The 25,793-nt window shown below is 41.9% G+C and overlaps 1 protein-coding gene and 1 non-coding gene across 5 annotated transcripts in view; one reads left to right on the top strand and one right to left on the bottom strand.

Annotated features, from left to right (window-relative positions):
• The window catches only part of ARHGAP19 (Rho GTPase activating protein 19), an 83,244-nt gene that overhangs the window by 43,726 nt on the left and 13,725 nt on the right, over nucleotides 1-25,793 (top strand). For all 4 annotated transcript variants that reach the window (XM_066239041.1, XM_066239040.1, XM_066239042.1 and 1 more), the window contains exons 5-9: nucleotides 2,100-2,326; nucleotides 5,017-5,103; nucleotides 16,445-16,510; nucleotides 19,421-19,612; nucleotides 23,533-23,631. In XM_066239041.1, the coding sequence (XP_066095138.1) occupies nucleotides 2,100-2,326; nucleotides 5,017-5,103; nucleotides 16,445-16,510; nucleotides 19,421-19,612; nucleotides 23,533-23,631 (671 nt within the window). The remainder of the gene's footprint in view (nucleotides 1-2,099; nucleotides 2,327-5,016; nucleotides 5,104-16,444; nucleotides 16,511-19,420; nucleotides 19,613-23,532; nucleotides 23,632-25,793) is intronic.
• On the bottom strand, nucleotides 10,808-10,913 carry LOC136311349 (U6 spliceosomal RNA). Its single transcript, XR_010726748.1, has one exon. It is a non-coding gene; the product is annotated as a U6 spliceosomal RNA (small nuclear RNA).

Genomic DNA, 25,793 nt, shown 5'->3' with positions numbered 1-25,793 from the left:
CAGATGAGCAGAGTGTTGGCCTCAGACGGGTAGTTATGGGGTGGATCTCAGTTGAGGCACATGCAGTAGTCTGTCTATCTCCCCTCCTCTCTCTTGGAAAAGAAGAAAGAAAAAGAAAAGAAAACTAAGTTTGAATTTCTAAGATCTAGTAAGATTGGATTCTTTTTGGTACTATCAGTAATTCATATGATACAAATGAGAAAATATTACTGGAATGTTACATAACTTTACAGTTAGTTTGGAGAGAAATAAAATTGTTGGATCTTTGAGAAAGGTATGGAAAATATTGATAAATTTTTAATATAAGTGTTAACATGAAGAATGCTTTTTCTGTTTACTTTCCCATTGAGTTAATTTAGTACAGTATTTGAAATTCTCCCCTTCACCACCCCCATGACTCACTGTTCTTTGAAGTCATATTGAGGTGTGGCATAGTTGTAACCTTGATACCCCTTGCTGATAACTGGATGGGATTTTTGTTTTCAGTTTCATAGCAATGGAACAGTTTTTAGATCTATGACCTGTCTTTCCTAAACCTGGAATCATTGTTGCAGTTCAACAGTTCAAACAACACACTGTAATCATTTTCAGGTCTATATTAATTATACCCAAATAATTATTTATGTCTTTTGAAATTCCAGTTATCCAAGGGGCTATGTTTATTTATTAATTTTTTTGTGTCAGAGACAAAGAGGCAGAGAGAGGGACAGATAGGGACAGACAGACAGGAAGGGAGAGAGATGAGAAGCATCAGTTCTTCATAGTGGCTCCTTAGTTGTTCAGTGATTGCTTTTTCATATGTGTAGGAGGCTACAGTAGAGTGAGTGAGTGACCCGTTGCTCAAGCCAGCGACCTTTGGGCTCAAGCCAGTGACCATGGGGTCATGTCTGTGATCCCACGCTCAAGCCAGCGACCCCTCATTGCTCAAGCTTGTGAGCTCGTGCTCAAGCCAGATAAGCCCATGCTCAAGCCAGTGACCTCAGGGTTTCGAACCTGGGTCCTCTGCATTCCAGTTTGATGTTCTATCCACTGTGCCACCTGGTCAGGCCAGGGGGCTTTGTTTTTTAAAACCTGTGTAGTCTCATAGAGGAGAAACAATGATTCTGACTCCATGAGGAACTGCCTGGATTATCCCGTCATCGGCGTAATTCACTGTCAGATTTCTTTTAGCGATAAAATACCTGGGTGAGGAAAAGTGATGGGGGTGAAATTATTAAAGGTTTCTGGACATATTTTTATTTTTCTTGGGTGTACATATAGGAGTGGAATTGGTGGGTCATATGGTAAACTTTTATGTTTAACTTTTTAAGGAATTGTCAAACTGTTTTCCAAAGTGCTTGTACCATATTACGTTCTCACCAGCAGTGTAGGAGCATTTAATTTTCTCAGCATTCTTGTCAACACTTGTTATTGTGACTCTTTGTGATTATAGCCATACTAGTGAGTATGAAGTAGTATTTCATTTTGGTTTTGATCTACATTGCTCTGATAGTTAATGATAATGAGTATACAAATTCTTATTGGCCATTTTGTATATCTTTTTTTTTTCTTTTTACAGAGACAGAGAGAGAGTCAGAGAGAGGGATAAATAGGGACAGACAGGAATGGAGAGAGATGAGAAGCATCAATCATTAGTTTTTCGTTGCGACTCCTTAGTTGTTCATTGATTGCTTTCTCATATGTGCCTTGACCGTGGGCCTTCAGCAGACCGAGTAACCCCTTGCTTGAGCCAGCGACCTTGGGTCCAAGCTGGTGAGCTTTTGCTCAAATCAGATGAGCCCACGCTCAAGCTGGCAACTTCAGGGTTTGGAACCTGGGTCTTTCGTATCCCAGTCCGACGCTCTATCCACTGTGCCACCACCTAGTCAGGCTGTATATCTTTGCGGAATATTTATTCAAGTATTTTGCCCATTTTTGATTGGAATTTTCTTTTCATTATTGAATTGTGTTGACATTTTGTCATGTTTTGCTGTAGTCTCTGTTTATGTCTGATTCTTTTCTTTCTTTGATTGGAGTTGAGGGGAGGGTAATAGTAATAACATTAATTTTTTTTGGCTTGTATTTGCTCCCTCCTTTGCAATCATCTTTTTGTCCTCCAGATTTGATGCGGTTTGATGATAAAGGAAACAAGACCAATATACCAGATAAGGAGCGGCAAATTGAGGCTCTTCAGTTGCTCTTCCTCATTCTCCCTCCACCCAATCGTAACTTGCTGAAGCTGCTGCTCGATCTCCTGTACCAGACAGCAAAGAAACAAGATAAGAATAAGATGTCTGCCTATAACCTTGCCCTTATGTTTGCACCCCATGTCCTGTGGCCAAAAAATGTGAGTGTTGAGAGGAAGAGGAGAGACTGCTAGGCTTCCTTGGGCGGGGCCTCATTGTGTGACTGTACTTTGATGAGGTTATCAAGGGTCCAAGGTCTAGTCTTCCGTTTAACAAGTTAAGGAACTTACTTTATTAGTTCATTTAAGAGTCATCAACACATGAGGGGGCCAATTCCTGTTCACTTCACTTATAAATCAATCTTTGATAAACCTGAATGGCAGTTTATTAGTGGAATTCAGTGAAAAATTATAGCTAGTACATAAACAAGAATACTCATTTTGGCTGGGTCAGTGTGAATTCCTTCTTAACATGAAAGACTTCTTGGGAAATCAAGTTGATTCCTGAAGATTACATGGTATAAATTTAGAATAGAGCCCTGGCCTGATAGCTTGGTTGGTTGCAGGCGTCCCCAAACTACAGCCCGCAGGCCACATGCGGCCCCCTGAGGCCATTTATCCCCTCCCCCCTGCCACACTTCCGGAAGGGGCACCTCTTTCATTGGTGGTCAGTGAGAGGAGCACTGTATGTGGCGGCCCTCCAATGGTCTGAGGGACAGTGAACTGGCCCCCTGTGTAAAAAGTTTGGGGACCCCTGGTAGAGCATGATCCCGATACCCAGAGGTTGCTGGTTCAGTCTGCAGTCAGGGCACATACAGGAACAGATCAATGTTCTTCCTGCCCTCCTTCCCTCCCTTAAATCAATCAATAAATAAAAAAATAAATTTAGAATAGAGCTGTTTGATCTTATAGAATAAGGTCACTAAGCTTTAATAAGGTAAGATGACACATAGAACAATCCCGCCTTGTCCTAACTTTTATATTTCCTGAAGATAGTCTTTCTTCAGATAAAGCTGAATGTGCTTCTTATTCCTGAGAATATGGCCTTCTCAGTGACTTACATGAGAAAGAAATTATCTAAAATCTTTTGAACTAATTCTTGACATGTAGTACATAGGTTCATATTCTTATCCATTCATTATATAAGTTTTTATTTATTCATTTTAGAGAGAGAGAGAGATAGAGGAGGGGGGAGGAGTAGGAATCATCAACTCCCACATGTGCCCTGACCAGGCAAGCCCAGGGATTCGAACCGGCGACCTCTGTGTTTCCAGGTCGATGCCCCATCCACTGTGCCACCACAGGTCAGGCATATAAGTTTTACTATTGATGAAATTAGGAGTCAGGATACCTGGGTTGGAAGTTGTATTCTTTATCTTTTCTATGCCTAGGCTCCTCCCCTGTAAACTGGGCATAACCTTTCCCATTCACATGACTAGATAGTCGGAAAGATAATAGAAATAGATGGATATGATGACTTATAAAGTATTTTGGGGATATAAGAAAGGAGAAAAGGTAGGTAAAGGAGAGGTTATGTGGAACATTTTACCTAGTGATTAACTAGTGAAAAAAATAATATGAAGTTCTGGGCCAGGAAGAGCCTCTCCCCAGAGAAAGTTTGGTGGGGTGTGGGGATGAGTGTGGGAGGATGGTTGGGTGATGAGAAGAAAAGGACACAGCAACATTTGTCCATATTAAGGATTTTTTTTTAAAGAGAGAGACGGGAAGGGAGAGGGATGAGAAGCATCAACTTGTAGTTGTGGCACTTTAGTTGTTCATTGATTGCTTCTTAAATGTGCCTTGACCTGGGCTGGGGGGGTTCCAGCCGAACCAGTGACCCCTTGCTTAATTAAGCCAGCAACCTTGGGCTCAAGCCAGCAACCTTTGGGCTCAAGCCAGTGACCCGACACTCAAGCTGGTGAGCCTGCACTCAAGCTGGTGACCTCAGGGTTTCAACCTGGGACCTCAGTGTTCCAGGTTGACGCCCTAACCACTGCGCCACCACCGGTCAAGTTATACTAAGGATTTTGGAACCAGCTGAGACTGAAAAGGAGTGAATAACCTGTGCCTATAAAGAGAAGTATTTAAGAGGTCTTGCTAACAGCAAAAATTAAGTAATAAAGGTCCATGTTGAGGATGAGGGCTTGCGATAGTAGGATGCTTAAGTGCTGAAAAAGAGGCAGGAGGAACAAGAGAAGGGAATCAATGACCATTTGCCTGTGTTTTTTGTTTTTTTTTTTAAATTTTTTTTATTTATTTATTCATTTTTAGAGAGGAGAGAGAGACAGAGAGAGATAAGGGGGGAGGAGCTGGAAGCATCAACTCCCATATGTGCCTTGACCAGGCAAACCCAGGGCTTTGAACCGGCAACCTCAGCGTTTCCAGGTTGACGCTTTACCCACTGCACCACCACAGGTCAGGCTGCCTGTGTTTTTAAGAAACAGATGCTACCTTTGTTATCAATTAGTAATGACAGTTCTCTTTTGTCTTTGAAACTCCAGTTTCTCTGAGGGGCAGTGTCCTTGGTGGTTGGGACAGATTCTTCCCAGACTAGATCTTTAACAACTCTGCTTGCATGTCTAATTCTCAAGCAGAATTAGGAAATGAAGATTAGTTCTCAAGGATTTCCTCGTCACTGCAGGCACACGTGGTTCTTCCTAGATTATGTCATTCCAGTGGAAATCTGCTGGGCCAAAAAGCCTTTTCAGAACTAAACATTGTATTAGAGGCACCTTTGTGAGGGACAGAAACTATCCTACCTTTGAAGGATAAATTTATTGGTAAGTAAGTGGAGTATCTGCCTGTATTTCCCAGTTCTTAATCCGCTTTTTTGGTTTCTTTTCTCTGAATAGGTCACTGCAAATGACCTTCAAGAGAATATCACAAAGTTAAACAATGGGATGGCTTTTATGATTAAACACTCCCAGAAACTTTTTAAGGTAGGTAAGGGATGGGATTGGGTGGTAATAAGGAGGATGGAGCAAGGTGGGATCCTAAAGTGGGCTTTAAAAATGATGATGACTAGATCGAGAAGCCCTGGGGCTGGAACGCAGACCCGGAGGGAACAACCAAGGTGGGGAGGACAGGAAGGTACCTGGAGGCTGAGTAGGGCTCTGCCTCTGGGAAGCTGGCTTCACCTTTGGGTTAACCTTCCCTTTTCATGAAAGCAGCCTGTATTGGGCACTGATTATTTTATCCTGACTGCTTCCTGCCAGTAGAATTCTGAGGGTCTGACAGCCTCCTTTCACTTTGTACTCTTTGTCCCTTTTAGTCCAAACTAGCATTGTTTCTGCCAATGTAATTTCCTCAAGAACTTCTGGGTCTGCTGTGGATTTCAGTGGGATTCACTCTATTAGACAAGAGCTACATATACAGATTTTTTGAAGATAAACCCTCCTCTACTTAATTTCCTGTTGAGAAGGCTGAGGGACGAGACCTTTAAGCAGGGGTCCCCAAACTACAGCCCGCGGGCCGCATGCGGCCCCCTGAGACCATTTATCCGGCCCCCACTGCACTTCTGGAAGGGGCACCTCTTTCATTGGTGGTCGGTGAGAGGAGCATAGTTCCCATTGAAATACTGGTCAGTTTGTTAATTTAAATTTACTTGTTCTTTATTTTAAATAATGTATTTGTTCTCATTTTGTTTTTTTACTTTAAAATAAGATATGTGCAGTGTGCATAGGGATTTGTTCATAGTTTTTTTTATAGTCTGGCCCTCCAACGGTCTGAGGGACAGTGAACTGGCCCCCTGTGTAAAAAGTTTGGGGACCCCTGCCTTTAAGCTTCCTAGAGGCCCCTCTGCTTTGATTGAGGACCTGTGAGGCCCACCATGCCTCTTGAAAGGGCCCTTTGTATAACTGAGTATTCTGACCTTGGATGTTTATAAAATTTTATAAAGGTTGCAGTCACATCCTTGTACTTTTCTTTAGAACCTACTTCTCTGATAGTGACTTTCTTAAATTTAGCACCTTTTGCCATCTGGAAAGGCTGAGAATTTTTAAGACCATCCGGTTCTAGCTTCTTTTTTATTCATTTCTTTTTATTGTGGTAAAATACACATGACAAGATTTACCGTCTTAACTGTGTGCAGTGGCATTAATTGGACACAATGTAAGAAGTGTCCAAACCTGTAGAGAATTTTTATGAGTTTATTTGAACCAAACTTATGACATGTGCTGGGAAGCAAGATCACAAATGCTCCAGAAAATAATGGTTTGCAGCTTCTGTTGTGCATTTGAAATTAAGGAGGGAAAAGTAAGGAAGATTACTTGGAGGTAAGGAGGAAGCAAGGTGAGGATTAGATTACAGCAGTGATTTTCAACCTTTTTTGAGCTGCAGCACTTTTTTTTTTTTTGTATTTTTCTGAAGCTGGAAACGGGGAGAGACAGACAGACTCCCGCATGCGCCCAACTGGGATCCTCCCAGCACGCCCACCAGGGGCAAAGCTCTGCCCACCAGGGGGTGATGCTCTGCCCTTCCGGGGCGTCGCTCTGCCGTGACCAGAGCCACTCTAGCACCTGGGGCAGAGGCCAAGGAGCCATCCCCAGCGCCTGGGCCATCTTTGCTCCAATGGAGCCTTGGCTGCGGGAGGGGAAGAGAGAGACAGAGGGGAAGGGGGGGGTGGAGAAGCAAATGGGCGCTTCTCCTATGTGCCCTGGCCGGGAATCGAACCCGGGTCCCCTGCACGCCAGGCCGATGCTCTACCGCTGAGCCAACCGGCCAGGGGCACGCGGCACATTTTTTACATTTACAAAATCCTGGGGCGCCTGACCTGTGGTGGCGCAGTGGATGAAGTGTTGACCTGGAATGCTGAGGTCGCCGGTTCGAAACCCTAGGCTTGCCTGGTCAGGGCACATATGGGAGCTGATGCTTCCTGCTCCTTTACCCCTTCTCTCTCTCTCAAATGAATTAAAAAAAAAAAAAATCCTGGGGCACACCACCTACCAAAATGACACAAAATGACACTCTAACACAGTACATATTATATATACATATAGTTAATAATGTAGTTCTAAATGTAATATTTATACTCACTTAGTATGAAACCTGGGCCTGTTTTGATGAACACAAAAGGGATATCCTGGCAGGAATGGTAGAAAGACACACACGAAGCTCTTTCTCAACAGTTCTTAGTCTCTCTCTGTTTTTAGTTTTTATTGCAGTCAAGCTTGAGAAGCTCAGCTCACATAGATATGTGGTTGAAAATGGGAGCAATGTCAAAATAGCTTTGTTGGTCAGAATGGGGAATTCCTTGGCAACAGATAACCAAAAACTGTCCAAAGGAAGATCAGCAAACTTTAGCTTTAAAGTTAGATAACATTGTGATGCATTGTATATCACCCTCTGCGGGGGCCTCTTTTAAAAAGAAAAAGGTCAAATATCTATATACACCATCAGGATAGACATAACCAGCTGAGGCTGAGGCTTCATCTAGTGGTGGCAACATTTACCTCCAGTCCTGACCAGGATTAGAAATCAGGACCATGGGGAGGAGTAGCAGCTTCAACTACTCGGCGCGGCAGCCCTAGCGGGGACCCTCCTGGGTGTGGATGAGAGGCGGCCTACTATTGGTTCATCACTAGTGGTCGGGATGAATCCTAGAAGGTGATTGGTCAGTGAGCGTTCCCTGTGCCTCCACTCTTCCTGTCGCTGATAGCTGGAGGGATTGTGAGGGGAATGTTTATGTTAGGGTGGAGGCGGCTGGCAGCGGGCTGGATAAATAGCCTCCGCGGGCTGTAGTTTGGAGACCCATGTTTAATTTCCCCACAGCACACCTGACCATGTCTCACGGCACACTGGTTGAAAAACACTGGATTACAGGATAGTTAACAAGATTATGTGCTCTCTCGAGGGTTAATACTCCCTTCAAGGGGGTAATACCCCTGCAAGGGTATTACTTCTGGCATTTCAAAGGTTTGTTAACCTGGGTGCATATGAACAATGGACAGGGCTTGCTTAGAAACCTCTCACTAAAGAAAACACAGGCCTTGGTCATGACTGTCCCTCATGACCTGCCCAGTTTGGTTTTATGATCAGATATCCAGTTGAGGTTACTTCCATAGAACTCCTTTTTTCATTCACAAATTACATACGTATTGTTGTGCAATCATCACTGCAGTTTATCTCCAGAACTCTTTTCATTTTGTAAAACTGAAACTATGTACTCATATTTCACTGTGAAGGATATCCTGATTTTTTTTAAGTGACTTTAAACAACAAACATCATCTTAATGGTTCTGTAGGAGTCTGACATGAGTCTCACTGGACTGAAAGCAGGGAGTTGGCAGGGCTGCATTCGTCTGTGGGTGTTCCAGGAGAGACTCTTAGCCTTTTCCACCTTCTAGAACAAGGGTCGGGAACCTTTTTGGCTGAGAGAGCCATGAACGCCACATATTTTAAAATGTAATTCTGTGAGAGCCATACAATGACCTGTGTACGTTAGGCATTATCCAATAAAAATTTGGTGTTATCCCGGAGGACATCTGTGATTGGCTCCAGAACCGCAACCATGAACATGAGCGGTAGGAAATGAATGGATTATAATACATGAGAATGTTTTTTTTATATATATATATTTTTTTTATTTTTTTTATTTTTTTTATTTTTTTTAAATTTTTTTTTCAGAGACAGAGAGAGGGATAGACAGGGACAGATACACAAGAATGGAGAGATGTGAAGCACCAATCATTAGTTTTTCGTTGTGCGTTGCAACACCTTAGTTGTTCATTGATTGCTTTCTCGTATGTGCCTTGACTGTGGGCCTTCAGCAGACCGAGTAACCCCTTGCTGGAGCCAGCACCTTGGGCTCAAGCTGGTGAGCTTTTTGCTCAAACCAGATGAGCCAGCACCCAAGCTGGCACCCAAGCTGGCAACCTCAGGTCTCGAACCTGGGTCTTCCACATCCCTGTTTGACACTCTATCCACTGTGCCACCGCCTGGTCAGGCTGTTTTATATTTTTAACGGTTATTTTTTTAATTAAAGATTTGTCTGCGAGCCAGATTCAGCCATCATAAGAGCCACATCTGGCTCGTGAGCCATAGGTTCCCAACTGCCCACATAGGTTTTAGAAGCTGCCCACATTCCTTGGCTCATAGTCCCCTTCCTCTGTCCTTAAGGCTGTCACGGTTGTGTCTCTGCTCATTCTTCCATAGTCAGATTTCCTTCAGACCACAGCTGGGAAAGAGTCACTGCTTTTAAGGACCCATGTGATTATATTGGACCCACTCTGATAGGTAACCTAGGATAATCTTCCCACTGCAAGGTCCTTAACTTAATTACACCAGCAAAGTCCTTTTTTACTGTGTAAGATAACTCACTGCAGAGGATTTTGAGAGCACAGATTGTACAAACCTTAGAGATAAAGCTAGAGTATAGTCTGCTAGATGTAATTGAGCCTGGTACATTCTAATGATTGGACTCAAACATTCTCTGTTTTTACTCTGTTTTGCTCTCCTCTTCTATGGATCCCTCTTTCAGCTTCTCATCCCTGGGGTTTTGATTCTTGTTTGCCACTTTATCTTTATTTCCAGGCTAGTGTTTTTTGATCTTGAATGGAGAGGAAGAACGTTTTTTGGAGATTTTATTTTGGTCCTAGGTCTCTTCTCTTTCAGTTTGGGTCAGAACTGGTGTCCTTGTGGGCACCTGCTTTACCGCTTTGGCTGATTATGTTCCTCCCTGAGCCTTTTCCAGGGTGGAAATGGTTGATTGTTCTGTGTGCTCCGTCACTTTTTCTGGGGTCCTGTTTCACTCCAGATTTGTTCCTGTGCTTTGTTGTTTCTTCCTGTTCTCAGGCCCCTTTGTGTGAATTTTCACCTCCTTAATCCACATATCTTATGCTGCCTTATTTTGTGTTCTTTTGTAATTTTTTTTCCTGCCCTACCATTTCCCCTAAAATTCCTCTTAGCTAAATGTAGTTCTGTTCTTTATTGTCTGACCCAGTCTGATTTTATCTCTCTCCAACATGAGTCACATCTTTTCCTATGGACTTAATATATATACTTAAGGCCAATTTTTATTTTATTTGGTAAGTCCTTTCCTATGAATTGTATAATACTACAGACCCTCAGGTTTTCATTTAAACCAGTCTGTCTCTGACTCCCTTTCTGGACATCCCTTTCGCTGTATTATCTTGTTGGGTAGAGTTTTTGCTTGTGTGGGTATTTTAAGTTTATGGAATAGGTGGCAGCGTGGGTTCTGTCACATTTGTGTTTGGAGGAAATTACTTTTGGTCTTTAGCTCCGTTTTATAGTTTTTCAAGTTAAAAATTAAACTGCCAATATCATAATGTCTATCACAAGACTTTTTACAACTTTATTTTGAAAACTTTCAAATACGTAGAAAAGTACAGTAAAACTGAACATTCATGTAACTCTCCGCACATTCAGCATACGTTCAGCTTTATCTCTGCTTATTCTTATTGTCCTTTTTGTGGCTGAACCACTGACAGTGAATTGCAGACATCATGTACTTCACCCTAAATACTTAACCATGCGTCTCCTCAGAGGAAGAATGTTCTATTAGTCACAGTACCATTATCACATCTAAGATAAGTCAGTACATATTCAAATTTATTTGTCTTAAGAATGTATTTCAAAAAAAAAGAAAGAAAAAAATGAATATACTTCATAGCTGGATCCCCCCTACCAAATATGGACTGCTTCATGAATTGTGTGTCATCCTTGCGCAGGGGCCGTGCTAATCTCTGCCATATTGTTCCAATTTTAGTATGTGCGCTGCTGAAGTGAGCACTCACAGCTGCTTTTTTAAAACATAAGCTAATTGAGGTTTATTTATTACTTTGGATTATTATGTCACTTTTAATCTGGAAAAAGCATGCTTTTACTTCATGTCATTGATTTGTTGCAGCATGAGGGCCAGTTGTGTTAAAGAACACTCCACATTCTAAATTTGTCTTACAGTTTTCTCAAGGTCATTTAACTTGTTCCTCTCTCCCCTTCTATGCAGTTTCTGCAAACTATAGTTAGGTGTGTGGCTTGATTAGATTCAAGTTAAGCAATTTTGGCAAAGATGTTTGTGTGTATCACACTGCATCATATTGCATCACATTACAAGGCGCACAGTGTCAGATTGCCTCACTCTTGGTGATACTGATTTTGCTTGCTGCCACATACCTCAACATGAAGGTACATATTTTTCCCCTTTGGAACAGTAAATAACTTGCAGGGATATTGTGTAATATAATGATTTTAGCATCCACTGATAATCCTGCTGAAATCTATGCTTACATTTGGTATTACAAAGTAGTAGATTTTCTAATTTTTTTTTTTTTTTTTTCATTTTTCTGAAGCTGGAAACAGGGAGAGACAGTCAGACAGACTCCCGCATGCGCCCGACCGGGATCCACCCGGCACGCCCACCATGGGGCGACGCTCTGCCCACCAGGGGGCGATGCTCTGCCCCTCCGGGGCGTCGCCATGTTGCGACCAGAGCCACTCTAGCGCCTGGGGCAGAGGCCAAGGAGCCATCCCCAGCGCCTGGGCCATCTTTGCTCCAATGGAGCCTTAGCTGCGGGAGGGGAAGAGAGAGACAGAGAGGAAAGCGCGGCGGAGGGGTGGAGAAGCAAATGGGCGCTTCTCCTATGTGCCCTGGCCGGGAATCGAACCCGGGTCCTCCGCACGCTAGGCCGACGCTCTACCGCTGAGCCAACCGGCCAGGGCCGTAGATTTTCTAATTCTATTAATCTTTATTAGCTGACTTCTTTTGAGAATAGTTTTCCTTTTCTCTGTCTCATTCTCTTTTTTTTTATGAATATCTTTATAGACTGATGGATTTTTACTTATTCAAAGTGTTATGCAACTTTAGTACTAATTTTTTTTTTTTTTTTGTATTTTTCTGAAGCTGGAAACGGGGAGAGACAGTCAGACAGACTCCCGCATGCGCCTGACGGGGATCCACCCAGCACACCCACCAGGGGCGATGCTCTGCCCTCCAGGGGGCGATGCTCTGCCCCTCCGGGGCATCGCTCTGTTGCGACCAGAGCCATTCTAGTGCCTGGGGCAGAGGCCAAGGAGCCATCCCCAGTGCCCAGGCCATCTTTGCTCCAATGGAGCCTTAGCTGCGGGAGGGGAAGAGAGAGACAGAGAGGAAGGAGAGGGGGAGGGGTGGAGAAGCAGATAGGCGCTTCTCCTGTGTGCCCTGGCCGGGAATCGAACCCGGGACTTCTGCACGCCAGGCCGACGCTCTACCACTGAGCCAACCGGCCAGGGCCTAGTACTAATTTTGATAGTCAGATTGTCCCAGATTTTTCCAGTGATTGTCCTTGCAAGTTGGTTCCTGTTGTGTCTTTTTGACAGGACTCTGTTAGCCTTTGAGTGTTTCCTTTCTGGCGTAGAAATGTCCCCTGCTCTCTCTGTTCTTGCTCTGCCCTGGTGCGGGAATCAGTCATTTTCTCCAAGGAGCCTGGCTTCTTTAACACTGGGTACACTCATTCTTTTTGGGGCTGACGTTGGCTTGTTCAGGGTGAGGAAGTATATAGATAAAAACTTTTTAACAAGAAATCATTAGTCTGATCAGGTGGTGGTGCAGTGGATAGAGTGTCGATCTGGGATGCTGAGAACCCAGGTTCCAAACTCCTGGCTTGAGCGTGGGCTTATCTGGCTTGAGCTCAGGCTCACCAGCTTGAGCAAGGGGTCACTGGCTTGGCGGGAGTCCCCCCCACCCTGACCCCATTAAGGCATGTATGAGAAAGTAATCAATTAACAACTAAAGTCTACAACTATAAGTTGATGTTTCTCATCTTTCTCCCTTCCTGTCTGTTTATCTAAAAAAAAAAAGAAAAAGATTAGTTTGCTCTGGCCAGATAACTCATTTGTTTAGACTGCAGGGTAGTTAACCTACTGCCTACTTTTGTATCTGTTAGTAGTAAAATATTCTAACCGCCCACCGGTTCCACAGTAATGGTGATTTATAAAGTAGGGAAGTAACTTTATAAAATTTATAAAGCAGAGTTACAGCAAGTTAAAGCACATAATAATAATTACTTACCAAGTACTTTATGTCAGATTTTTGCTAAGTTTGGCAGAATAAATCTTTATAAAACAACTTACTATAGTTAAATCTATCTTTTTATTTATACTTTGGTTGCTCCACTACCGCCCACCATGAAAGCTGGAACGCTCACTAGTGGGTGGTAGGGACTGCCGCTGGTTTAGAGTGTTATCCCTATTCACAAAGGGTGCCAGGTCAATCCCTAGCCAGGGCACGTACAGGAACAGATCAGTGTTTCTGTCTGTCTATATCTCTCCCTTCCCTTGTCTCTAAAATCAATAAATAAATGAAAAAAAAGAAGAAATCATTAGTTCATGTTAATATTCCAGATCAGATTTAACATTATCGAGCGTTTTCTTCTTTTACTTTATATTTGTATCTTTTTTTCTTGCATTGCAAATTTCAGATTTTCATTGCATTTATGTATATTATTTGCTTTATCCTATGATACACATAAATTAGTTTCAAAATAATATAACTGTCATTACTAACAGTGAACCTATGTAATCCCTCTGATGGAAGTTTAAGATTTCCTTTCAGATCCTTTTCCCCTGAATATATCTCATTAAGGGTGTGTAGTTAGAATATAGTTTTCAAAAGGTAGGTAAAATAATTCCTTTCTCTGTGCTTATATTATCAATTTGATATATAGATATGTTCATTTTTTTTCTGTTTGTGTTCAGTTTGAGGGTTTGCCTTCTTTTCCTTTTGGATTTAATTTTATTTTTTGAATCTGTAGTGTATTACATGGTTGAAAAGGTAAAGCTACATGAGAAGGTATACCTAGAAAAATCACAGTTCTTTCATTTACTATTTGCATTGTTTTCTGGCTTCTTCTCTTAGTGTTTCTTTTGTGAAAACAAATGTGTATATATGTGTGTATATTCTTGTTTCCTCCTCATTTTGCTCAAGTACTTTATACATTGTTTCATAATTCTCATGCAAAGCAAATCACTTCATATCCGTTCACAAAGTGTTTCTTCCCTTCCTCCCTCCATCCCTTCTTCTCTTCCTTCAGTTTTTTAAAAATTATTTATTTATTTATTCATTTTAGAGGGGGAGAGAGAGAGAGAGAGAGAGGGAGGGAGAGCGAGAGAGCGAGAGAGAGAGAGGGAGAAGAGAGAGAGAGAGAAAGAGAAAGAGAGAGAGAAGTGGGGGAGGAGCAGAAGCATCAACTCCCATATGTGCCTTGACGGGGCAAGCCTAGGGTTTTGAACTGGCGACCTCAGCAGTCCAGGTCGACGCTTTATCCATTGCGCCACCACAGGTCAGGCCTTCTTCCTTCTTCAGTTTTTAATGACTGCATAGTACTACATTGTGTGGGTATATAAAAGTTCGTTCAGTCAGACCGCTGTTAGTATTATTTGAGATTGTGTCCAATCTTTTCATTAATATATCCAAGTGTATTTTGTATTACTGAAATTAAGTCTTCAGAATAGATTCACAGAAGTGAGATTTCTAGGTAAATGGTAAATTTAAATGTTATTTTCCTTTTTTGTGTGTGTGTGTGACAGAGACAGAGTCAGTGCGAGGGACAGACAGGAAGGGAGAGAGATGAGAAACATCAATTCTTTTTTTTGTTTTGTTTTTTTTTTTTGTTTGTTTGTTTTCCTCTGCATCCTTCCGAAGCTGGAAACAGGCAGGCAATCAGACAGACTCCCTCATGCGCCCGACCGGGATCCACCCGGCATGCCCACCAGGGGGCAATCCTCTGCCCATCTTGGGGCGTCACTCTGCCGCAATCAGAGCCACTCTAGCACCTGAGTCAGAGTCCACAGAGCCATCCTCAGCGCCCAGGCAAACTTTGCTCCAATGGAGCCTCGGCTGCGGGAGGGGAAGAGAGAGAGAGAGAGGAAGGAGAGGGGGAGGGGTGGAGAAGCCGATGGGCGCTTCTCCTGTGTGCCCTGGCCGGGAATTGAACCCGGGACTCCTGCACGCCAGGCCGACGCTCTACCACTGAGCCAACCGGCCAGGGCCGAGAGACATCAATTCTTCGTTGTGGTTCCTTAGTTGTTCAATGATTGATTTCTCATATGTGCCTTGACCGAGGGGCTACCGCAGATGGAGTGACCCCTTGCTCGAGCCAGTGTCCTTGGGCTCAAGTTGGTGAGCCTTGCTCAAACTAAATGAGCCCGCGCTCAAGCTGGCGACCTCGGGGTCTCAAACCTGGGTCCTCCACATCCCAGTCCAACGCTCTATCTACTGCACCACTGCCTGGTCAGGCTAAATGTCATTTTCTTAGATGTTGAATTTTCTTCCATAGTGGTTATATTATTTTATACTTCTACTAGGACTGTATCAGGGTTCTTGTCACAGGTTTCTGGGCAATATATTAGTAAGGTAAATGCTTCCTTGTCTGTTATTCCCCATAGTAATTCTAAATGGTGTTTTCTGTACAGTGATTCTAAAATATGACCACTTGTAATTTGTAAGAATTTTAGGAGTGGCTTTTGTTAAGTATAAACATTACTACAAACGTCGACATATTTTTTCTGACTCATTTGAGTATGTTCATGCCATATATTTAAAAAGAATTATTATTTATTGAATTTTAGAGAGAGAGGAAAGGAGAGAGAATTAGAGAGAGAAACATTGATTTGTTGTTCCACTTATGCATTCATTGTTTGATTCTTGTGTGTATATTCTTGTATGTACCCTGACTGAGGACTGAATCTACAGTGTTGGCATATTGGGACAACACTATATCTGATTCTAAAAACGGGAACAGCTATAGTGGTGTCTTCTCACAGTTTTCCCATCAGATTGTTGAGATTATCTTTTTAGTGGAAGCTATAGAAAAAAGCATTTTGAAGGTGTTTTGTTTTTTCAAAGTAATGTGCTAGTCAAATTATTTTGAGAACCATGATCCTTAAGTCTTATTTTTAATTTTTTTTTTAATTGAGAGAGGAAGAGGAAGAGATGAGAAGCATCAACTCGTAGTTGTATCACTTTAGTTGTTCATTGATTGTTTCTCATACGTGCCTTTACTAGGGGGCTTCAGCCAAGCCATTGACCCCTTGCTCAAGCCAGCGACCTGTGGGCTCAAGCCATTGAACATGTCTATGATCCCACACTTAAGCCGGCGACTCCACACTCAAGCTGAATGAGCCCGCGCTCAAGCCGGTGACCTTGGGCTTTTGAAACTGGGACCTCAGTGTCCCAGGTCAATGCTCTGTCCTCTGCACCACCACCGGTAGGCTGTCCTTGGGTTTTAAAAGAACTGTAGATACTACTAATTATTTGGTCTTGTTTTTCTTTTGTAACTTGCCCAGGCTCCTGCTTATATTCGGGAATGTGCCAGATTGCACTATTTGAGCTCCAGAACTCAAGCATCAAAGGTAAGAATAGGAAATTGTTCTTAGCTCAAACAAGGAGAGCATTAATTAAAATTAATGGAGTTTTAAAACAAAGTATGGCCTGACCAGGTGGTGGCTCAGTGGATAGAGCGTCGGACTGGGATGCCAAGAACCCAAGTTTGAGACGCCGAGGTCTCCAGTTTGAGCTTGGGCTCATCTGGTTTGAGCAAAGCTCACCAGCTTGGACCCAAGGTCGCTGGCTCAAGCAAGGGGTTACTTGGTCTGCTGAAGGCCCACGGTCAAGGCACATATGAGAAAGCAATCAGTGAACAGCTAAGGTATAACAACGAAAAGCTGATGATTGATGCTTCTCATCTCTTTCTATTCCTGTCTATCTGTCCGTATCCCTCTCTCTGACTCTCTCTCTCTGTCTGTAAAAAAAAACAACAAAAAAACAAAGTAAAGCTATGGAAAATAAAATGTTTTTGTTATACTTTAAAATTAGTTATTTTGAGATAAGGAAAAAGACTGAAAGTTGTGTTGAAGTAAAAATGCTCCTATAAATTCCTCCCTCCCTTCCCCCCCCCCCCCCCATTTCTTCCTTCGACAGATAGGAATGGAGAGAGATGAGAAGCATCAACTTATAGTTGTGGCATTTAGTTGTTCATTGACTGCTTCTCATATGTGCCTTGACTGGGGGGCTCTAGCTGAGCCAGTGACCCCTTGCTCAAGGCAGCAACCTTGGGCTCAAGCCAGTGACCTTGGGCTTCAAGTCAGAGACATTTGGGCTTAAGCTGGTGAGCCTGCATGAAATCTGGCGATCTTGGGGTTTTAAACCTAGGACCTCAGTGTCCCAGGTATACACTTTATCCACTGTGCCACCACCAGTCAGGTGCTCCTGTAGATTATTTAAAAATATGTTTATTTTATTCCTTTTAGGTGTGAGAAAAGGAGTATGGGGTCAGTTTGTATATGAGATTTTTCTTAGGAATATTATTTATTATTACATTGTCTACTTTAAATATCTTAAAATTTTGTCAGATATAATCCAGTAAAGTTGAAAAAAGTCTGTGACACACACAAAAAAACTCTGAGTCTATACTAAGGTCTATTTTCTAAAAAGGTTAATGAGTCCATTAGGAAGAAATGCTCCCACACCAGTCTGCTTTCCGAGGTTCTGTGCTGATGGCACACATGGTGTGTTTAAAGGTTTTCATAGAGCCTGTATGCATTCTTAAGGCATACAGGTATAAACAGTTTGTAAATGTCAAATGTAGTAAATATTTCATGGTAATAAAAGTACAATTTTATGTACTATGTACTACAGTCTTATTTCAGGTTCAACAGTGAGGTAACAAACTATCAAATAGCTAAAAGATGAACTTAGAAAGGAAATGTGTGATGTTTATTAACAAGATTACATATGTATGATTATTGACCTTAAAAAGTGAGAAGTTAAAAAAATTTCACAAGTAAGTTTTTTCTTCTTTTTTTTTATTTTTTATTTTTTTTATTTTTCTGAAGCTGGAAACGGGGAGAGACAGTCAGACAGACTCCCGCATGCGCCCGACCGGGATCCACCCGGCACGCCCACCAGGGGGCGATGCTCTGCCCACCAGGGGGCGTCGCTCTGCCGCGACCAGAGCCACTCTAGCGCCTGGGGCAGAGGCCAAGGAGCCATCCCCAGCGCCCGGGCCATCTTTGCTCCAATGGAGCCTCGCTGCTGGAGGGGAAGAGAGAGACAGAGAGGAAGGAGAGGGGGAGGGGTGGAGAGGCAGATGGGCACCTCTCCTGTGTGCCCTGGCCGGGAGTCGAACCCGGGACTTCCGCACGCCAGGCTGACGCTTTACCACTGAGCCAACCAGCCAGGGCCTTCACAAGTAAGTTTTGATGATATTTGTTTAGTTCATCTTGGTCAGAAACTGAAACTATCGTCTTGTACTATTTTTTCATGTTCCTGTTTGTTTCTGCATCTATTTAGCAAATACTTGATATGACCAGGCAAATGGTATTTGATTTCAACTAGCTTAACTGGGGTGTGGTTTTTCTAAGAGAGTTGTTTTGTGTCTCTACTGCTGCTGTGTAGTTTCACATCACGTTGTCATGTGGGAGAGAACACCAGCCAAGAACCGGTGTACCTGGGCTCCCGGAGGGGTCTGTCACTTCAGTATCCAAGAGAAGTTTAAACTTAGAGCTTAACTTCAGTTTTTTTCTTCTATCAAATGGGAATGATGATACTTTCCTGTGTATATCATAGGGTTACAGTGAAAATACGTGAGGTTGAAAGATGCTCTGAAAACTGAGCTTCTATATAGCTTTTGGTGACAACTCTGAATGAATTTAGGTTCTCTGGGTAGGTCTGGGAGTGGGCAGTTAATATAGTCTATAATTGCAGGTTTCCTGCTTCCCTCTCTGGAGCACGCCTGTGCCTTTTCGAACCCCTCCACTTTTCCCCCTTCCCTCACTTCCCCCCCGGCGTGTTACCTTTAGTTTCCTTTATCCTTTTCTCTCCTAAGCTCAAAGAGCCCTTCTTTTTTGTTTTTTCTTTCTTTTTTTCCAAGGGAACCTTTTGCCTCTGTAACTTGTTTCCTGAGCCCATTTCTTCTACCTTTGTGACTTTCTAAGTAAACTTTCACTTATATAATTAGAGGTTTCTCTTTATCTGATAATAGTTTTCAAAATTTACTTATTGATATTAGAGAGAGGCAGAAACATCAATCTGTTCCTGTATGTGCCCTGACTGGGGATCGAACTGGCATATCAGGCCAACGCTCTAACCAACCGAGCTATCCAGCCAGGGCTGATAATAGTTTCTAGACTTTCTCATTCCTGGGTATAAGAATATATCATGTTCTCCACTCCCCCACCCTTCTTTTTGCTTCAGGGTTGTGGGAACCTGAAAACCAAGCTGGTAGGATATATTAATTTACTATGCTTTAAAATTTTCTCTAGGATGATCTTGATCTGACAGTTTCATGTCATTCTAAGTCCTTCCAACTGGCAAAATCTCAGAAACGGAACCGGACCGATTCCTGCTCTCATCAGGAGGAGACCCAGCAGCGCACGGAAGAGGCACTGAGAGAGCTGTTCCAGCACGTTCACAATCTGCCCGAGTCCGCAAAGAAGAAACAGCTCATCAGACAGGTGCCCGAAAGCAGGCAGACAGTGACAGGGCTTTAGGAATGTGATCGTGGTTGTACAATCACTAAGGAATATTGTTAAGAATGTCAATTAAAAAAGGAAGAAAGAAAGAAGAAAAACAATAGAAAAGAATCTCATTCAATTTTTGACTCCTGTTGGCCCAAGTTTTGGTTCAGCCGTGAAAGCAAACTTGTCTATGGAAGTAGTAGTACAGTGCGCTCTGTACTACTGCCCTTTTAGAGAAAGGAGTGCAGGCTCTTGGATTTCTCAAGTTAAACAGAAGGATCCAAGTGTGGTTAAGAGTTTCTCTAATTTGGTCATGTACCAAGTTTTCTGAGAGGGGACCAGCAGTTACACTATATTATTCCATAGTTTAAACCCTTCATATTTATTTGGCAAATAACTTTTTTTTATTAAGTGAGAGGGGAAGGCAGAGAGATAGACTCCCGCATGTGCCCCACCGGGATCCACCTGGCAAGCCCACTAGGGGGCGATTCTCTGCCCATCTGGGGCCGTTGCTCTATTGCTTAGCAATTGAGCTATTTTAGCGCCTGAATCGAGGCCATGGTGCCATCCTCAGCACCTGGGCCAACTTGCTCAAATGAGCCATGGCTGTTGGGGTGAGGTGGGGGGGCGGTGAGAGAGGGGGGAGAGGAGGGAGAAAGAGAGAAGGGGGAAAGGTGGAGAAGCAGATGGGCGCTTCCAGGGTGCCCTGGCCGGGAATCGAACCTGGGACTCCCACACACCGGGCCGATGCTCTACTGCTGAGCCATCCAGCCAGGGCCTATTTGGCAAATAACTTTTCCTTTCTGAATTTCAGTTTTCTTCTTTGTAAAATGGTGATTGTAATAATGCCCATTTTGTAAAGATTATAGAGAATCTATGTCAAGTGGCTGGCATAGCAGAACAAAAGTGGTAGCTCTTAGTGAGTTGTTTGCAGTTAGAAAACACCATTATCCAAGGGCCTTGTCTTAGAAATAGGAATTCTAGTGGCTAAGTTTGTTTCTTTTGGGAAAATGGGAGGTCTCTCATTTGCCATTTTGAGTAAATCCTGGTGACATGGTTAGTCTCTTTCTCAGGAAATTTATTTTATCTCAGACCCTCTTGAATTTCAGCTGAACTGGCCAGGCCAGTCTTGACTTTGTATTCAGTTGGGAACTTCTTGAGGGAAGGGTCTGTGTTTTAAATTGTTTTTTATACCTTATCTCAAGTATATGGCCAGACATAAGCAAGTGCTCAGACAATGTTGAACTGGGCTGTTCTTTATTTATTTTTATTTATTGATTTTAGTGAGAGAGGCAGAGAGAGACAGGAACAAAGAAGATGTTTCTGTATGTGCCATGACCGGGGATCAAACCGGCAACCTCTGCCCTTCAGGGTGATGCTCTAACCAACTGAGCTATATGGGCAGGGAGAACTGAGCTGTTCTTTACAATTGACAAAGTCCTTTAAGAGAAATTCTCTTTCACTCTCTTTGAAGTTATTATGACATCTAGCAAATTGTGATGTGACTGGGATTTTAGACAGTGTTGGCTCAGAATTAGTACAGATTTAAAGCAGTGGAGTGATTTAATTCTTGGTTGTGACTAAGTAATTCAGGTGTAATGACAGGTGTAATCACTTATCAAGAATCCTGTCTTAATATTGTTTTTGCTCTTTTTTTTTGTATTTTTCTGAAGCTGGAAACGGAGGCAGTCAGACAGATTCCCACATGCGTCCGACCGGGATCCACCCGGCACGCCCACCAGGGGGTGATGCTCTGCCCATCTGGAGCATCGCTCTGTTGCAACCAGAGCCATTCTAGCGCCTGAGGCAGAGGCCACAGAGCCATCCTCAGCGCCCTGGCCAACTTTGGAGCCTTGGCTGCGGGAGGGGAAGAGAGAGGCAGAGAGGAAGGAGAGGGGGAAGGGTGGAGAGGCAGATGGACACCTCTCCTGTGTGCCCTGGCCGGGAATCGAACCCGGGACTCCTGCACGCCAGGCCGACACTCTACCTCTGAGCCAACCGGCCAGGGCTCTTTTTTCTTTTTAAAGAAAAATAGACAGGAAGAAAATAAAAGAAAAAAAAAAGAAAAATAGAAAATTATAGAGAAGGATAAAAAAATAAAATCACTCATCACACCACTGTTTACTTTTGGCTCTTTCAGTCCTTTTTGTATGGATATATTTTTATATAGTTTGAGTATACCATAGACTTTCTTTCATCATTCCCTTTTCACTAAATATTACAGCATAAGCATTTTCTTATGCATGCCTGCAAACTCTTTGCCTACATTTAAAATACTGCCATTTCTTTTTGAATAAACTATAATTTTACTATTTTCTAATTTTTCTCCATGATTATAAAAATAATGCTTACTATGAAGACATTGTAATCTCCACAAGACTGTAGAGAGAAAGAAAAAAAGAAAAACTACATATAATCTAGAGATAACCACTGATAACATTTTAGAGTATTTTCTTCTATTGTTTCTTCTTATAAGTGTGTATTTCACATTTTTTCTTCTGCTTAATTGACAGAATATATATTCAACTTTTCTATATCCTACCCTTTTCATTTAAAATTATATCATAAACATTTCAATGTCATTAAAAGGCTGTAAACATTTTAATGGTTATATAATATTTTATTATATATAATCTAATGTATGTATAGTTTGCCTTCTGTTGGGCATGTTGGGGCAATTAGGTCATTTTTTAGTTTATACATTTTTTTTATACTTTTTTTGAGAGAGAGAGACAGGAAGGGAGAGAGATGAGAAGCATCAGTTTGTTGCTGCATTACTTTAGTTGTTCACTGATTTCTTCTCATGCATGCGTTGATGAGAGGTGGGTCTCAAACCGAGCCAGTGACCTCTTGATCACTGGCTTCAAGCCAACAACCTTGGGCTTCAAGCCTGTAACCTTTGGGATCAAACCAGGATTAAGTATGAACCCATGGTCAAGCCGATGGCCCCATGCCCAAGCTGGTGAGCCTGTGCTCAAGCCAGATGAACCCATACTCAAGGCGGCAACCTTGGGTTTTGAACCTCGGTCCTCAGCATCTCAGGTTGACGCTGTATCCACTGCACCACCACTGGTCAAGCATATACATTTTTGTTATAAGTCTTTTCATTGCAGATTTTTTCCTAGAAGTGGCTTGACCAAAGGGTATGCATTTTTTGTTGTTGATGCAACTACAAGATCTTTTTTAAATCTATAAGTCCCTTTTCTCTCATTTCTCTTTCTCCTTTAAAAAATTGCCAAATTTTCTTTATTTGAATAAACTTTTAAAATTTGACTTAGTTTATATTTAGTGAAAAATTGCAAAGATAGTACAGAGAATACCACATACCTTTCACTCAGTTTCTTCTGTTAACAGTATTAAAACTAAGAAATTAACAAGGGTGCTACTGTTAACATTACAGACCTTACTCAGATTTTACCAGTGTTTCAGTAATATCTTTGTTCTGGGATCCAATTCAAGATATCACATGGCATTTAAATATATGTACACATTCTCCCCACCTCTCGCAGTTTATTTGCGAAATAAATCATGTTGTTCTTCTTCCTGTATCCCGCAGTCTGGATTTGGCTGGTTGCGTTTCTGTAGTGATGTATAATATGTTATTTAGTCCTCTGTATTTGCTGTAATCTGGCAGTTAGATCTAATACTGTTGATAGATCCGATTCCAATTTGACTTTTTGGTGTGTACTATTTAATTAACCCTCATACTAATTTAATAAACTTGGACCTGTTTTTTGGCAGCATCTTTTCTGCCTTTGTGATTTGCTTGCCACCTTACTAATGTGTTTGTGTGCAGACTCACTTATTCCTGGACTTGTCTCGGTATTTACACTTAGCTATTCATAAAGTTGTCACAGAATGCTATCTATCTCTTGATGAGAGAATATTAACAAAATGTTCTTTTTGTTTTCTTTTAGTTTAATAAGCAGTCTGTGGCCCAAACACCAGGGCAAGAACCTTCCACTCCCCGGGTACAGAAGAGGGCCCGTTCACATTCCTTCAGTGGCCTTATTAAGGTGGGTCCATTGCGCTGTCGGTTTCTGCATTGACTGAGAAAATCGAACAGTTGGACTGTCTTAGGCATAAACAGTTTTCTTCTATTCCTTGGGATCCTATAAAGGGCTCATTTGTAGGGGGATAAGGACAGAACTTGGGAAGAGGTTTTGTTTTTCAAAGCATTTTGCTGTGCTTCAAATCAGAGAAGGGGCTCTGTGATTGGAGAAGGGAGGAATAAAAGAAATAAAGGCCCGTCCTTCCTCTGGGGCTGAGAGCAGAGTCCTTATTCCTGCTCCTGTAGGGAGTCTCTTTTTCCTCGTGGCCTTCTTTTCACTACACACTTCATTGTGCAATTTTGCTCAAGTTATAGAGAAATGAAAAGGTTGACAGAGACTAGGAAAATTGTTAAAACAGGGATTTTATGTTTTAAATAACTCAAATTTTTGTGAGCTTTATGTTTGATCAGTTATATTCTCTTACATTGTATCAAATTCGTTACAAATCTTCTTCTTAAAACAAATACAATATGTACTTCTGTGCTGTTGCTGCCATCATTGTCTGCAGATTCGATTTACCCGTCTTTATGGAACTTGTAGTTAAGGGATATTGTCATCAGGTGGCAGTAGATAACTTGATTATGGGGTTCAGATTTCCAGCAATAACTAAGGCAAGGTTCTATCTAGTAAACTTGGAGTGAGATTAGCACTGTTCTATATTCTCCTGTTTTTCTTTTTAAAATTGTTTTAACATTATTAACATCTATAAATCTAGCAAGAATTAAGGAGCTCTTTGCTTAAAATGAAAAATTGTGCCCCCTCAAATATGTGTATGTCTTGTGATATACTGTATTTTTTGCTCCATAACACGAACTTAGGGTTTTAAGGAGAAAAATTAAAAAAAAATATTCTGAACCAAATGGTGTGTTAAAATATTTAATAAAATATACGACAGTAGTAAACTCAACAGCAGTATTAACAACCATTAGCAGTGTTATTAACAAATGAGAAGAGACTTTAATGTTCAAATACTCTTCTAGTTGTCCGGGAACCTGCAGCAGCTAAAAATCCAACATTCGCTCCATAACACGCATGGTCATTTCCCCTCCACTTTTGGGGGAAAAAAGTTTGTCTTATGGAGCGAAAAATATAGTACATATATTTTTTTCTAGTAAGCTGTAGTTGTTAGCATTTGCAACTTCATCCAACTCTAATTTTGGTCCTAGTTAATATCATTAATAGAAGTTTAAAATTCATGCTCAGTCCTGAGCCACTGGGGCCAATAGCCTCTGGAACATTAGGTTTGCTTGACATTAAAGTTTCCTTTGCTATTCACAGAGTGAAAAGGCAACAAACAGAATGGGAGAAAATATTTGTAAAACATATCTGATAAGAAAGTAATATCCAGAATATAAAAAGAACTCTTACAATAGCAAAAAACCGAACCCCCACAGCCCCCTCAAAAAAACCCAATTGAAAAATAGCCAAAGGACTTAAATAGATATTTCTAGGAAAAAGATATACAAATGGCCAATAAACACACGAATAAGATGTTCAGTATCACTTATCATTAGGGAAATGCAAATCAAAACCATAATGAGATACCAATTCATAACCACAAGGATGGCTATTGTAACAAAGAACAGAAAGTAAGTGCTGGTTTGGATATGGAGAACTGGAACCCTTGCGTACCATTGGTGGAGTGTAAAATGGCACACCCTCTATAGAAAACAGTATGGTGGTTTCTAAAAACATTAAAAATAAAATTACTGTATGATCTATCAGTTTTCACTTCTGGGTATATAATTCCCCAAATTGAAAGCAGAGACACAAACAAATATTTGTATGCCCATGTTTATAGTAGCATTATTATTTATTTAGTGAGAGAGAGAGAGACAGACAGACAGACAAAGAAACAGGGACAGACAGACAGGAAAGGAGAGAGATGAGAAACATTAGTTCTTTGTTGCGGTTCCTTAGTTGTTCATTGATTGCTTTCTCATATGTGCCTTTACTGGGGGGCTCCAGCAGAGTGAGTGACCCCTTGCTCCAGCCAGCGACCTTGAGCTTCAAGCCAGTGACCTTTGGGCACATGCCAGCGACCATAGGGTCGTGTCTATGATCCCACACTCAAGCTGGTGACTCCCGCGCTCAAGCTGGTGAGCCTACACTCAAGCTGGTGACTT

Source organism: Saccopteryx bilineata, chromosome 7 (genome assembly GCF_036850765.1).
Source record: "Saccopteryx bilineata isolate mSacBil1 chromosome 7, mSacBil1_pri_phased_curated, whole genome shotgun sequence".
Classification (NCBI taxonomy): domain Eukaryota; kingdom Metazoa; phylum Chordata; class Mammalia; order Chiroptera; family Emballonuridae; genus Saccopteryx; species Saccopteryx bilineata.
This window is presented reverse-complemented; position numbering and strand designations above follow the sequence as displayed.